Source organism: Nelumbo lutea, chromosome 4, assembly GCF_056320005.1.
Source record: "Nelumbo lutea isolate HS-2025 chromosome 4, American lotus-T2T, whole genome shotgun sequence".
In the NCBI taxonomy this organism is placed as follows: domain Eukaryota; kingdom Viridiplantae; phylum Streptophyta; class Magnoliopsida; order Proteales; family Nelumbonaceae; genus Nelumbo; species Nelumbo lutea.
In genome coordinates, this window is record NC_142687.1 from 50468125 (window position 1) to 50482575 (window position 14451).

Sequence of the window (14451 nt, forward strand, 5' to 3'; positions counted from 1 at the left end):
TACTGGCATATGGCTGACAGCCAATTTCCAAGCAAGTTTCCATAACAGTCTGCCAGTCAACATCTATAGCAACAGTTTTATAGACCTAGGCCGATAGATTGACCACCATCATAATATAAACACTATGCTACAGGTTACTTCAAGGCCTATGATAAGAATTTCGTAACCAAACACTAATGCTATTCATTCTTGCTCAGAATGAGCATGAATTAAAAGAACGAAGCCTGGAGCAACATGTTTACTGGCATATGGCTGACAGCCAATTTCCAAGCAGGATTCCATAACAGTCTGCCATCCAACATCTATAGCAACAGTTTTATAGACCTAGGCCGATAGATTGACCACCATCATAATATAAACACTATGCTACAGGTTACTTCAAGGCCTATGACAAGAATTTTGTAACCAAACACTAATGCTATTCATTCTTGCTCAGAATGAGCATGAATTAAAAGAACGAAGCCTGGAGCAACAAACCAAATATAGCCTTAGTTTATGAATATGGGCACATTCAGATTTCTTTCGTTAGTAGATCTTTTAACAATTCTGATCATGGTTTTCAAAACCGGACCGGATGAGACAGTCAGACCGAAAAAACCGGTAACCAGTCAGCCCCCGGGTCCGGTTATACTATAAACCGGAAATTCCTTAAAAATGTAGAAAAAGTCAAAAAACCATTGACCCAGGCGGTCAAACCACTACACCGTTCGACCTAGGCGACGGTTCGTGGGTTATATTTTTTATTTTTGCTGATTTAAATAAAATAGAAAAAACAAAAAATAAAATGAGTTTCATATCCCCGCCCCAAATCTTACTAATAGTTAGGGTTAGAACGACCCCCATTTTTGTTCTAACCCTTCCCTCCTCTCAGCCTTCACACCCAACCAACCACCTGCGGCGACCATGATCTACGGCATCCGACGGTGACACATAGCAACCGACAGCAATTTACAGCAACCAGCGACGGCGGTGAAATTCATCTACAATGGCCAGCATTGATTTTGCAGCAGGTCCAGCCATCCAACAGTAATAGTTGCGGTAGTAATTGGTCCAACGATCGACTTGTAGTGGCGGCCGGCGATTTTGCAGCGACGGGTGATTTTGCAATGACGGCCGGGGGTTTCTAGCGGCAATAACAGTTGCAGGCTTGCAGCAGCACTTGCAGCGAGAATCACCTGTGACCAAGCCCGAGCCCACCGTCACACCACCATTACCGGCGAGTCCACCGTCACACCATCGTTGGACCAGTCCACCGGCGGCCATTCGACCCGAACAGTTCGTTCAAATGCTGGGACAGGCGAGGCGGTCTCGGGGCTCTCCCGAGACTTTAGCTCAGCCGCATCCTTCCTTCTTTTGAACCGACACCATGCTGCTTTAATGAAGCATGCAGCCCATGTGCGCCATTGGTGCGAATAGAACCAAAACTTGTGTCTAAGTTGCTTGATATGAAGCCTATGGAATTGCGACACCACAAACTTCAAGTCATCGGCAATGAGTGCGAACGCCTCGACTTCAGAAATGGCCTTGACGATGTGTATGGACGACGGAAGGATGACACTTGGGCGTGGATCAAGCGCCCATTTCAGCAGTTCCTCGCCACAGAAGTCACTGGGGCCAATGCGACATGAATTGAAGAATCCCGTACGACCACCATCGGTAGTATTAGACTCCGGGGAGCCTCGAATTATAGCCTCTCACATATCGCATCTAGCATCCGCTCGTCCATCTGGTCAAACAGTGGCACCTGGTTTTTTATCTAGTCAGACAGATTAAAATTCCATAACATAAAAGATAAAACCATATATAAGACATACAATTGATACTGACTCGTCGAACAAGGTCCAAGCAAAGGTGGCGCTTGATGTCTCTGCGGAGATCCATGGGTAGGCCTTTGAGAAGAGCTTCTTCATCAACTCCCCGGTTCGTTCAAAAATACAAAACAGATTTTTGTATTTAGATAATTATATTCTGCATTTTTTCTTATTTTAGTTAATTTTACGCTATTTTTTTTTATTTATAAATATTTTTTTATTTTTTATTTATTTATGACATCACAGGTCAAACTGTTCGACCCAGGCGGTTGAACCACTTAACCAGAAACCGGTCCCTGACCGGTTCTGTTTCCGGTTCGTTTTTAAAAACCTTGATTCTCATCACTCTATGACCCGATTTGCTAAATGGTTGGTTTTAGAAATTTGGATCGACCAGCCTCCGATCTAAGTTACATGATGTAACAGGAACTATTGTCTTTAATGGCGTTTAATATAGTTCCATTGTTTCGCAAAAAAAAAACATCTGATTTTTATGATTTTCAAATATCTCAAAGAAAATTCCCCCAAATATCCTGATCAGCCATGATAAATTGTCAGACAAAATAAAAATTGTAAACCATGCATTAAACCTCGGTATTATACTATTATTATTGACGAATGTAGAATTTGAGTTTACATATATTCTAATCATTCAGCATATTTGTGATTATGCATTTAAAAATGCCTTCCTGATATTCATACATCCACCATGAGGGGCAAATAAAAGCGAATTGTAGTACGATCTGCTCCACCTAAAGAGGCTGCAACTAGCAAGGTCAGCTTCAACTAACAAATTATTTAAGTTGACCAAACTCAGTAGACAAACTTCAACCAGCGAATAAATCATAACATATACCAGTTTTACAGAAGGGAAGGTCAACTCTAACAGGTAGATCAAGGAATCAAACTGTTACCTGCAAGCAGCAATTCTATGAAGCTCTACTTCTGAGTGTGGCACGTGAATACTTCAGAATAAAGCAGTAGGATATACTCAAATATGATTGCCTGCCCTTGAAATAAATATCTTTATATTGTATTAACAGTATAATTACAGAAGAACGATTTTTACGCAAATGAATAAAAAACATGGACTTACTCAACAATAGTCTGCGGGATGCAATTGTCAGGAAAAAATTACAATATACACAGTCCTGCCAAGGATCTCCGCCAGATCTCAACAATCTTATAGCAGTTGGCTGTTGGAAAATAGTCCAGAAACTCTGCCTTCTAACGCAGTAGAGGATGTGAATTTTTAACTTACATAATATTATTGTCCAAACCTCCGCCTCACTGAATAGGAGATAATGGCAATCATTAGAACAAACTAATCCAATACGTCAAAGATAAGAAAGCGAGATCATTAATCCATGAAAATCGTGCCTAGCATGCAATTATGCCCCATGGGTCCGTAACATACAGAAATTTACACAGCTCCTTCTACGACACAGGCTATAACATGGACAGCGAACCAAACTACTAATGCACTGTGAAGAGAGGGTTTGGTGAATAAAAACCATAGTAGACAGGACCCCAAGTTTAGTCAATCTTTATCCACTTCCTAACAATATCAGTTTATACCCCAAAATTAATGATGCTAGATATGTTCTTTTATTTTCTTTTAATTCTCTCCCTAAGGATGGTTAACACATGCAACCCTTCTAGATAATATTGTAGCTCTGAAGTGCTCACAAGCCCATACAGGGAACTGATTTACAGAAAGATTCTGGATTAGCTATACATGGATGGCTGTGCTAGGGGCTATGTAACCAATAATAAACCCTACGTCATCTATAAAGTGTATATGTCCCCACAGCCCAATCCATTGCATCTTCACTTGGTTTTGAAACAGTGATTTTTCCATTTCAGAACCCAGACTGATTTTTTTTCGAAAACTGTAAAGCTGCTGGATCATGGTCCAAAGGATCCAACCAATGCAATCTGGGTCTAACAACATTACTTCTAGAAACAACTCCTAAGCAGGCTAAGCTGACAGTGGAGGTTCCCCAGTTATTTAAGATTATTTTAAGCAACTTGCTCAGGTAAATTGTGATAACAGATGGCCAATCCTATGAGTGCAATTTTTAGGCCAAATCCCATAACAGAAGTTTATACCAATTTTAATGTCTTTTGGATGCTATGTTAACCATGTGCTAAAGTGAATACACGAGAACTAGAATGATCAGGTGATAAATCTTCCACAAAAAAAAAAGGTAACAGATTTCTAACCAGGTGATAAAACTCACCAAAAAATTAAAATAATGATGCCCCAATATCATAATTAAGCTGGTCTCCAAGTAATGGCAGACACATCTGGTCTGCATGGAAGCATCTGGCCAACACCATGACCTGAAGCTGAAGGAACTAGAAACACCAAAATGTTCATGGCTTGAAAAAGTGGACAAGTGCCATAACCAATTTTTTCAACACAGCCAAGCAGCTCATTTACAAGCAAATATCACCTGGAACTGAAGCTCCAGATGCTAGAGGATTGTGCACAGGATGTTGAAAACCCATATTATTTGTTGAGGGCCTCTCAACAGGTGGCTGAAAGTAGCCTGCCACCAGCAAAATCTATTACAAGTATTTAAACTAGACTTTAGTGGTTGAATTACCAAAAGCAACGGGTATGTACAAAATCAATGTCATAAGGTTCCATAAACAATGACATGGAAACAGATATGAGATCAGACAATATTCAAAAACACATACATGCAAGCATGCAGCCACCATTGTACTCATCCTAAAGAAATTTGTTCTAAAATGCAATGTGCCATCTTGTAAACTAGAACACATTTACCTATACATAACAACTACAATGGATTTTAGCAAAAATTCAGGTCCACAAACTAGAATTCCTTCCCCAGTAATATATAGGGAACTTGTCAGCAACATAATTGGAAATGAACTTTGAAATAATTTTTTTTTTTTGAAAGAATTTTCATTCAGTATAATCAGATGCATAGATCAATTATAAAATTTTAGCCATCATTATGTTGTTTATATCCATTGATCAATATTTATTAAATAGTGATTAATTTCCTCTAACAAATTTGATTTCTAGGCGCCCTTGTTTCTCCACATAGGTGACCATTATATCCATTAATCTAAAACAGGTAAATCTCACCAAATTCTTTTATTTCAGAAAAACTAATTATGTTTTAACATATAAAGGAAAAATCTATGACACCAGAAAGACATGATACCAGAAAGGCTTTGGCCACTCAAAACCCCCATGAATTTTGATGAAACCCACCTGATTGGTTACCACTTTTACAATGCCGGTTGATTGGTTGTAAGTTTTTCCAGTATCATGTCTTTCCAGTATCACAGACACCCTATAAAGTAAGCAAACTTTAGGTCTGTAACAAAAAGTGTCTTAAAAGAAAAAGAAGCATATACAAGATGCATACAAAGGCAAAGAAGCATATACAAGATGTATACAAAGATGTGTATTAAAGCAAGATGACAGAATCCAATGCTTCCTGAACGCCTAAACTACCTTTTAAAATATACGATAACCAAAAGAAGAGATGCAAATATATGAAATGACAACATTATTGATTTGCAGTAAGGAATTAGTATGTTATATACACAATTCTTAAAACTTTAATTTTTTTACAAAGATGTATTGGATTTTGAATCTGTATGGTATTTGAATGAAGTTTAGAAGAAAACTATCTACAGAAACAGCATCTAACAAATACATAATCTAAATATGTTCCATAAAAATTGACCAAAAAAACTAAGTTACTTTAATTGCTATAAACAAAAGAATATACAAGGAGTTCAAGGCCAGGGTTCTTTTATGTGGGTGGTTTTCCCGGTTACTGCACCTTGCTTGTTTTTGTATTTATGTTCCATCTGTTGAGAAAATTAAGGATAAAGTCGTTTAAACAATGATACTACAATGAAACAGGTAAAGCTTAAATTTTTCAACACCACCAATCATGTGCTATGCATCCATCATCCCTACTCTAGATGATATAGAGGGTAACGGTTTTAAAGTCTCTGATTAAAGAACTGATTTTGTTGTTACTAATAAAAAGTACATAAAGGGGAACAAATAAAAAGTATACAAGGACAAAATGGAAATTTGATGGCTCGGCCATCACCCAATGTTGGTCCCAGAAATCTGGGGTCCTGAGAAAGGTAGTCTGGGTATGGTGCTAACCTTTCGCATTTTGGTTCTTTACGAAAAACCCAAATTTCTCAATTGAAATAACAGTTAAATTACTGGTAAGTTAGAATTATCTCAAAAGTCACATCACCTAGGTATCGTAATGGACTAATGGTACACTGCAATTATATATATATATGAGTTTCTGGGTTTAGTCACAGAACCATGTACAAGTGTGTATCACAAAAACAGGTCACAGTGATGTAGGACCAGTTCAATTTTTTTGAAGAGTACAAATAAAAATCCATTGATAGAAGTAAAAAACTTATTACAACCAAACATGGGTGCTCACAGATAACACCCAATCCAACTACAGGACAGCCAAGATACAGACGAACAAGCTCTTGATCTCCATTTTATCCCTGTCCTCCTTCCCAACTAGTTGAGATAAAGCACAACTCTCAGCAACCCGACCTCCCTCCACCTTATTTCCTGGCCCTGTCCTAACCTTGCTGCAGCTTGAAACTCTACCCTCTTTTCACCACCCTTCTTGGAATCTATATCTTTTAATCTCTTCCTCTTGTAGACTCTCTTATATTTATTGGAACAACCCGCCCCAATCAACCTGTCTTTTAGTCTTGAGAAAGCCTTTGATACGTGGACAAAATGAAACTTGTTTGTCTCTCTGGCTTTTTACACCCCTTCTAGAGGTTCAACATCTCCTTCCTTGTTCACGCTTCTTCTCCGACCTAGATCGACTCCAATCCTACCAACTGAAACTTCAAGCTTTCGGAAATTCTCGCACTCTACTGACAAACCAGTTTCCCAGTCCTTGTCCAAAATCTTTTCCCGAGTCCTCAACACAACAGAAAACTTTTGAATTCTTGTCACCACCCCCTTCACAGCCTCCCTTCCCAGCATTCCTTACTTGCCCTCTCCTCACCTTACTGACCCCTTCACGACTTCCCCAAGCCCATCTCCCACCTCCCTTCCCTCCTGATCTTCTGAATAAACAGCTTCTTGATCCTCTACATTCACACTCCATGGCTGAGACGAATTAGGAAGGTAATAAAAAGTCTATGATTGTTGATGACTGCAGCAGGTTCTTGAAGGAATAAAAAAGAAAATAGAGAGAAAAAAAAGAGAGAGAATAACCAGAACCAATCAAGAGGTACCTAGAATCACTCTAGGGTATGGGAACCATTCACCATAATTGGCATAAGCTCAAGAAAACTCAATAAACTTCATTGATCTTTGTGAAAAACGTCCATACATATTTATAGACTCTAGACTTGATAATCCTAGGACACAAATGGTTAGACTCATAAGAATCCTAGGACTCGATGGGATACTCTGTTGAAAGCAATTTGGATTTGGGAGAATTACAGTGGGATAGAGTGCCAGAAACCGAAGCTGCCCTCTTAGAAAGAGCCTTCAGTGTAGAGGAGGTCCATGAAGCAATTTTGTCGATGGATAGATCAAAAGCCCTGGGGCCGAATGGTTTTTCAATGGCTTTCTATCAAGATTGTTGAATCTCATGCAAAGGATTTCTTCCCGGCTAAAAGAGGACTGAGATAGGGTGATCCCTTATCCCCATTTTTATTTACCATTGTGGCTGAGGTTCTGAGTAGACAAATCATCAAGGCTGACCAAGAAAATCAGTTTAAAGGCTGGAGGATTGGTAGTTCAGAAATGGTGGTGTCTCACTTGCAATTTGCAGAAGATACAGTCGTTTTCTGTGAGAGTTGTGATGAATCCAGTTTGAGGAATCTGAAAATTTTGGTGGACAAGTTTCAATAGGCCTCCAAACTAAAAGTAAATTGGGGAAAAAGCTGTGTAGCTGGAATAAACATAGGGGAGGGGGACATCCAAGCCATGGAAAATTTGCTAGGTTGTGAAGTGAAAAGGTGGCCTTTAGAATACCTAGGTATGCCCTTGGGGGGAAACCCGAAAACTGAAAGCTTTTGGAAGCCAATTTTAGAGAGATTCACAAAGAAGTTGGCAATGTGGAAGAGAAATTATACTTCTTTGGGGGGAAGAGTCACCTTGATAAAATCCACCCTAGCAAACCTGCCCACCTATTTCCTCTCCACCTTTAAGATCCCTATGAAAATAGCAAGGAAGTTGGAGAAGATAATAAGAGATTTCTTGTGGGAACCTGGTGATTAAAAGAGGAATCATTTAGTGAAGTGGGAGCAAGTCTGTAAACCTAAGGAGCAAGGTGGCCTAGGTATTGGGAACATTTTACAGAAAAATAAGGCCCTCCTAGGGAAATGGTTGTGGAGCAGGATCATTAAGAGCACTCATGGTGAAGCAGAAAACGGCTGGGATGCAAAACTAGCTTCCAATGCAGCTCCAAACTCCCCCTGGAAGGCAATCTTTGAGGTACTACCAACCTTTCTTCAATTTATCTGTTTCGATGTTGGGTGTGGCAATAAAGTTTTATTCTGGGAAGACCTTTGGGTTGGGGATTTGCCTTTTAAGGATAAATTTCCAGACCTCTACTCTTTATCAAACCTTAAAAACAAACATGTTGCTAGGGTTGGCATACTTTCAGACTTGGGTATCTCTTGGGACTTTGGCTTTAGAAGGGGGCTAAGGGAAAATGAATGTGAGTCCCTATTGCTTTTGCTATCGACCCTTGAGAAGGTCAATTTAGATCAAACTACAGCTGATAGTAGAGTATGGTCCCCAACTCCTGATGATTTATTTTCTTGTGCCTCTTTCTTCGGTTTGCTCACTCATTCTGATCCTTTGGGGGTGAACTTTCTAGTGAGAGAAATCTGGTGTAAACCGATCCTCCTAAAGTGCAAAGCCTTCTGTTGGTAAGTGCTCCTAGGGAAGGTTAACACTTGTGATGTGCTACAGAAAAGAAGGCCAAATAACTGCCTCTCTCCTCATGTGTGTGCCCTTTGTAAGGATTGTGGTGAAACCCTACCCCACTTACTCTTATCCTACTCTTTTGTTTCTTGGGAAATTGTTTGTTCTCTCTTTGGATGCAGATGGGCTCCCCCACAGGATGTGGTAAGTCTATTCAGCCCCTCCTTCCTAAGGCAACAGAAGAAAAGAGGAAAGTGCTTAGGGAAGGCAGCAAGAGCTTCTGTGGTTTGGACTATATGGGAAGAAAGAAACCAAAGACTCTTCTCTGAAAAAAGTAAATCAAAGGAGGAAGTCATTGAAACCATAAAAATCAGAACTGCACATTGGGTGATGACCATGAAACTATTCAAAAACTTCTCCACGAATGAGATTCTAAGAAGCTAGACTGAAGTAGCACAGACAGATGTAGCCAAAGAAGTTGTGAGAGCGGAGTGGAAGCCACTTGCACTGAACAAACTAAAACTAAACTTTGATGGGAATTCCTTTGGCAACCTGGGAAGGGCAGGACTCAAATAGGTATTGGTGACTCAATACAGGCTGAATCTTTAGCTCTACGTCAAGGTTTAAAGATGGCTGAGCAGATTGGTACAACAGATTTAGAAATAGGAGACTCAATGCTGGTCATTTCTTGCGCTAAAAACATTACATCTGCACCTTGGAAGCTCAAATTTATATACAGAAATTGACATAATTGCAAGGAGGTTCAACACTCAGTTTGGTTGGGTCAAAAGGACTGCAAATGGGTTGGCAGACACCCTAGCAAAACAGGGGGCAAATAGATCTACCTTGTACTGGGCAGAACTGTAAATGCTTTGTAGTGTTTGCAGATTGGGTTAATGCTTTCTGCAACCTATAACTATTGTATTTCAATATTTCTCTGTTATTAATAAAATCTTTTTGCTGATAAAAAAAAAAAGAATCCTAGGACTCCAACTGAATTGGCATTATCCTGTTTCATCCAAAGAAGACTCAATAATTCTAATCCTACTTATTCAATGACTTTGAAACTTTAAACATAAACAAACTATAAGTAGGCAAATCAGACTTTTTCATTGGACCCCACAGAAAATTATAAAATGACAAACATATCCCTGCTGTCCAAAAAATACAGAAATACATAAATTTTAGAAGTCTATAAAGGAAAATTTCGTGCATTCTGCAGGTGTGCTGGACTAAATATATAAAGATGGAGTGATAGAGAGAGACAGAGAGACGGAGATGCCTTCTGAAGGTAACAAAAGAAAGAGAACAAATGTTGGAAAAAGGAAGAATAAATATAAATTGCATACCTTCCTGGGTAAAAGGTGGTCCCGAACATGGAGGCCTCCCTCCATTCACCCACATACAATGCTGATTATCTGGATTAAAATCACTTGAGGGCATCCTCCACTTTTCATCAGTAACATATTGCCTCTGACCATTGGAAAGAGATGGCAGAGAGTAGGGACGGTGAAACAGTTGCTGCATGTGCTGCTGAACTGTTGGTTTTGTGTATAAATGGCCTGGTGGGGTTTGTGCTGGGGGGCCAAGAGGATATGGTCTCTGAGCATAAGATGCATTAATTGGTTGGAACTGCTGCTTGGGCTGAGCTTGAGGATTTAAATACATGTCATTATGTCCATATTCAAATGGCCTTGAAGAATTAAAGCCAGAAGGATCACATGTATTGCCATCTCCTGCTGCCACAAAGCAAGGAGATTGTTGTGGAAGCATCTCGCTTTTCATAGCAGTATTAACATGTCCTGGATGAGTACTTCCAGAAATTTGGAGGGAGTCACTACAATACTCTGGAGGTACAGATTGCCGATATGTCAATGGTGGTGAAGAAGATGGTATTGATAGTTGCATAGACAGTGATGACTGAGGTGGCAATGATTGAGGCAATGAAGGTTGAGGTAGCAATGATGGTGGACGTAGTAATGATGGTGGGCCTGTAGGTGGAACTGCTTGTGTAGGTGGTTGTGATAGCAACAGCGATGGTAGTGGTAGTGGTGGTGGTGGTGGTGGTGGTGGAGGTGGTGATGGAGATGAAGGTGGTGGTGGTGGTGGTGAAGGAGGCAAGGGGGGTGGTAGAGGTGGAGATTCTAAACGCAATGGTGGAGAGCAAGGTGGTAAAGGCGGAACCTCAGAAAGATTATCTGAACATGATTTCAAAATTCCATCTTTAGTTTGTCGTTGTAAATTCAGTTCAAAAGAATTGTTTCCACCCCTGGTCCTGCCATCCTTTGGGGATCCAGAAACATCTTCCATTTCAAGCTCACCATCCACATCCTCCAAAATGCAGTGGCATCTGTCACTTGGAGTAACTGCACATGTTTCTGGCTCTTCTAAAGCATTGGATGGTTCCACTAGTGATTCAATACCAGTTTCTTTGCATAAACTGCTGGAAAGATCTTCTTCATCTTCAAATACATTAGTGGATAAAAGGCCAGGCAACTGGAAAGTTGCATTGCTGAAAGCATCACAAACTACATATATCAAACCCTATGTTACATGAAGCAAGTAGCAAAAGCATGTAAAAATTGAAAAACATAAATGTACTGAAATACTTGTCATTAAATGTGTAAATAGGATTGCATACTAGCTTAGATGAAATACTTAAGCACATACAAATTTGTTAAGAGCAAATTGTTGTTTGAATATAGCACCCTTCTGTAGAAAGTTCATGCATAGAAAACTGATCAAATAAAAGTTCATAGAAAGGAAAAAGAAGAGAATCCCAACAATAAAAAAACAAGTGAATCCCAAATTAAGCTAACCAGCAAAAACCTTAAGATTATATGAACAAGTGTTTCAAAAGCACAAGGCACAAGGGCTTGTTTAAGAAGTAATCTTTAACTAATAATTACAAATTACTATAATGCTCGTGAAGTATGTGACCCATATCAAAAGGTAGAAAATCAACATATTTATGAGAAGAAAGATAAGAGAGGGAAAAAAAAACATACAAAAAATAAGGGCTGTGCCCTTGTTTTGGTCCTAGGAAGAAGTTGTATTGATTGTTCTTGTGTGTCAATTCGATAAAATCTTCATGTTACTTCTTACTTATTAATTCAGATTTTAAAGTCTTAAAGGGTTCAAGACTGTCACTGACTTGTGTGTCGATCGAACCTAAACAAATAAGAAAATAATTAAAAGAAACTAGTATAAGAATAATATATCTATTGCACTACAATTAATAACATAAAATAGAAATATAAAAATGTTGTGTGGTGTCATACATGTAAGCGTTTGGGCAAGGCACCTTCCAAGAGTGCTTTATCACCTAGGGATCTCCTTGACGACATTTTTACGGCATGTTACATCAAAATTTCAACTAATCACGTTAAAGACATGACATGGTCTACTTACTTTTCATTGGTTTACATTTCACAAGGTGTATTTATCACTAAGGACTTTAACAACATTAAAGATGCCACAATGGCATGTTGGCTTATCACTAGCTGATTCACATTTCTAAACACCATTATTCAATACCCAGTTGTAGACCGCCTATCATCAATACAAACTGCCCAGTCCGCACCTACATAGACCTCAAGTTCTATGTGACCATGCCCTACAAAACAGATATCTTTTTTCTAGTGTACCCTTCAACTAGCACAAGATTCTCTGTCATAGCCATATGACATGTCAGGGCGAGTCATACATAGGTACCCCAAGTTTTGAAACAATCCCCTATCCTCAAGCAACTCTCCATTAGAAGCTGAGAGATTATGATTCAAATCAATAGGTGTGGCAGCTGGTTTTACCCCAAGTTTACTTGTCTCAGTGAGCATGCTAAGTACATACTTTGGTACATGAAGATATCATCTTTAGACTAGCAACTTCAATCCCCAAGGAGTAGTTTGAAGAAGGGAAAAAAAGGTATATGTTGGGAAAGAGAAGACTAAAGAGAGACTTAAAACCAAAGATTCTCGATGGCATACAATAAAGAAGATAAATTGCTATGAAAACAGCATCTCCACAAAATTTCACAAGAACATGCAAGGCAAAGAGGATATTTCTGGTTACTTGAACAATAAGACAGTTTTTCCATTTAGCAACTCTATTTTGTTCTGGAATGCACACGCAAGAGCTTTGGTGAATAACCCCAAACTCATCAAGGTAAGAAGCAAGATTTTTTTCAAGATATTCCTTAGAATTATTTGACAGAAATATTTTAATACAAGTGTCAATTTGGTTAAGAACAAATTCATGAAATTGCTTCACAATCTTTCGCACTTCATCATGTAAGGGCATCGGATATATCCTAGTATTGCAGGAAAAATCATCAATGAATAAAATAAGTATCAATAGCCACCCATTATGGATGGTAAATGGTAAGGCCCCATACATTAAAGTGCACACTATGGAAAGGAAAAGTAAATCTTGTATTACTCACAGGATAAATCATTTTACAATGCTTTGAAAACACACATAACTCACAAGGTAAACTTGATAGACCAACTCCTTTAAACAACTCAAGAAATAGATCATTCAAAGACAAAATAGACAAATGGCTCTAAAGAGGTAGAACTAAAAGCAACTTTTAGGGGCTATCCTTGGATTTGCTCAGGAACATCCAACAAGTATATTCCGTTTGCCTCATGGCCACTTGCAACCACCTTTCGAGATTGCAGGTCTTGAAAAAAGCAATAAGGGAAAATGTTATATAGAAATTTAAGGATTTAGTCAGGCTACTTGCAAACAAAAGGTTAGTGTGGAATTTAGGGATATGAAGAACGGAGGTGAAGGTGAGGCAACATATGGTCTTCTTGTCTCCTATAACGAAAAATAGGGGCAAGAGAGCCATCACCTAAGGGCTATTTTCTAATAGCCAAAAAGCAAACTTTAATTATTAAACAAGGTAGATACACTAGTCATGTGATCAGAAGCTCCTGAATCTATAATCCAAGGGATTCTACAATTACCTATGAATGTTGCATGGTTGGCAGTAGCACGAATACCTAAATGTCCAAAAATGAGTGGACAAAATCAAATTGCCAGAAATATTAGAAGTTGCTGCAACTATGCTCTCAAGATGATTGATTCACCTCCCTTCTCAAATTTGACCTTAACTGCTTCCAACTACTATGGTAGTCTTCTCATCATTAGGACCCTTCTCACTATCAGGATCCATGGCTGCATTTGCATTTCAAATCTCCCCATTTCCATCTTTCTTACTATTATTAGAATTCCTAAAATGGGCTGGCAAGAGAAGTGGGTGTGGTCCATTGGGACTTTCCCCTAAACCTAAACATGCCTTCTGCTTGCCAAAGAGATTTCAACATCTTTTATACTCTCCTCTTGTCGTAAATTACTCACATCATTGTTCAACGTATATGCCCTAGCCACATTCAATTTTCGAGATGTCTCTACAACAGTATCTTAAATCTCCTCTGCAAAGTTCATCAATAAGTAATGTTGGTGATGTGGGGATGCATTGAGTTCACCAGCCAACAAATGATAGAATAGTTTTCTAGCACCCACTTCTCATGGGAAAGATCATCCTCCTCTCCTTACTATCAGAGATACAACTCCACTTCCCCCTACTGCAATGGTCCCATCATGTTTCATTGTGGTCACAAGCAATAGAGAATTTGCAGGTGTTGCCAGAACTAGTTCAAGCTCTGAGCTATGCTTAATCTATACTTCAGAGTTCTC

At 39.0% G+C, this 14451-nt stretch overlaps 1 protein-coding gene across 23 annotated transcripts in view; it reads right to left on the reverse strand.

The window, feature by feature from the left end:
- Positions 1–464: 464 nt before the first annotated feature.
- Positions 465–14451, reverse strand: part of LOC148855689 (ENHANCER OF AG-4 protein 2-like) — a 41048-nt gene continuing 27061 nt past the window's right edge. For 2 of the 23 annotated variants that reach the window (XM_088941429.1, XM_088941452.1), the window contains 5 exons: positions 10098–11260; positions 4271–4366; positions 4055–4172; positions 1815–3101; positions 465–1726 (listed from right to left, as the gene is read on the reverse strand). In XM_088941429.1, coding sequence (XP_088797555.1) covers positions 4090–4172; positions 4271–4366; positions 10098–11260 — 1342 coding nt within the window. In that variant the 3' untranslated portion in view covers positions 465–1726; positions 1815–3101; positions 4055–4089. Of the gene's footprint in view, positions 1745–1814; positions 3102–4054; positions 4173–4201; positions 4383–4411; positions 5147–10097; positions 11261–14451 lie in introns of those variants that run through there. The other 21 variants (XM_088941440.1, XM_088941437.1, XM_088941439.1 and 18 more) reach the window with 21 other exon arrangements.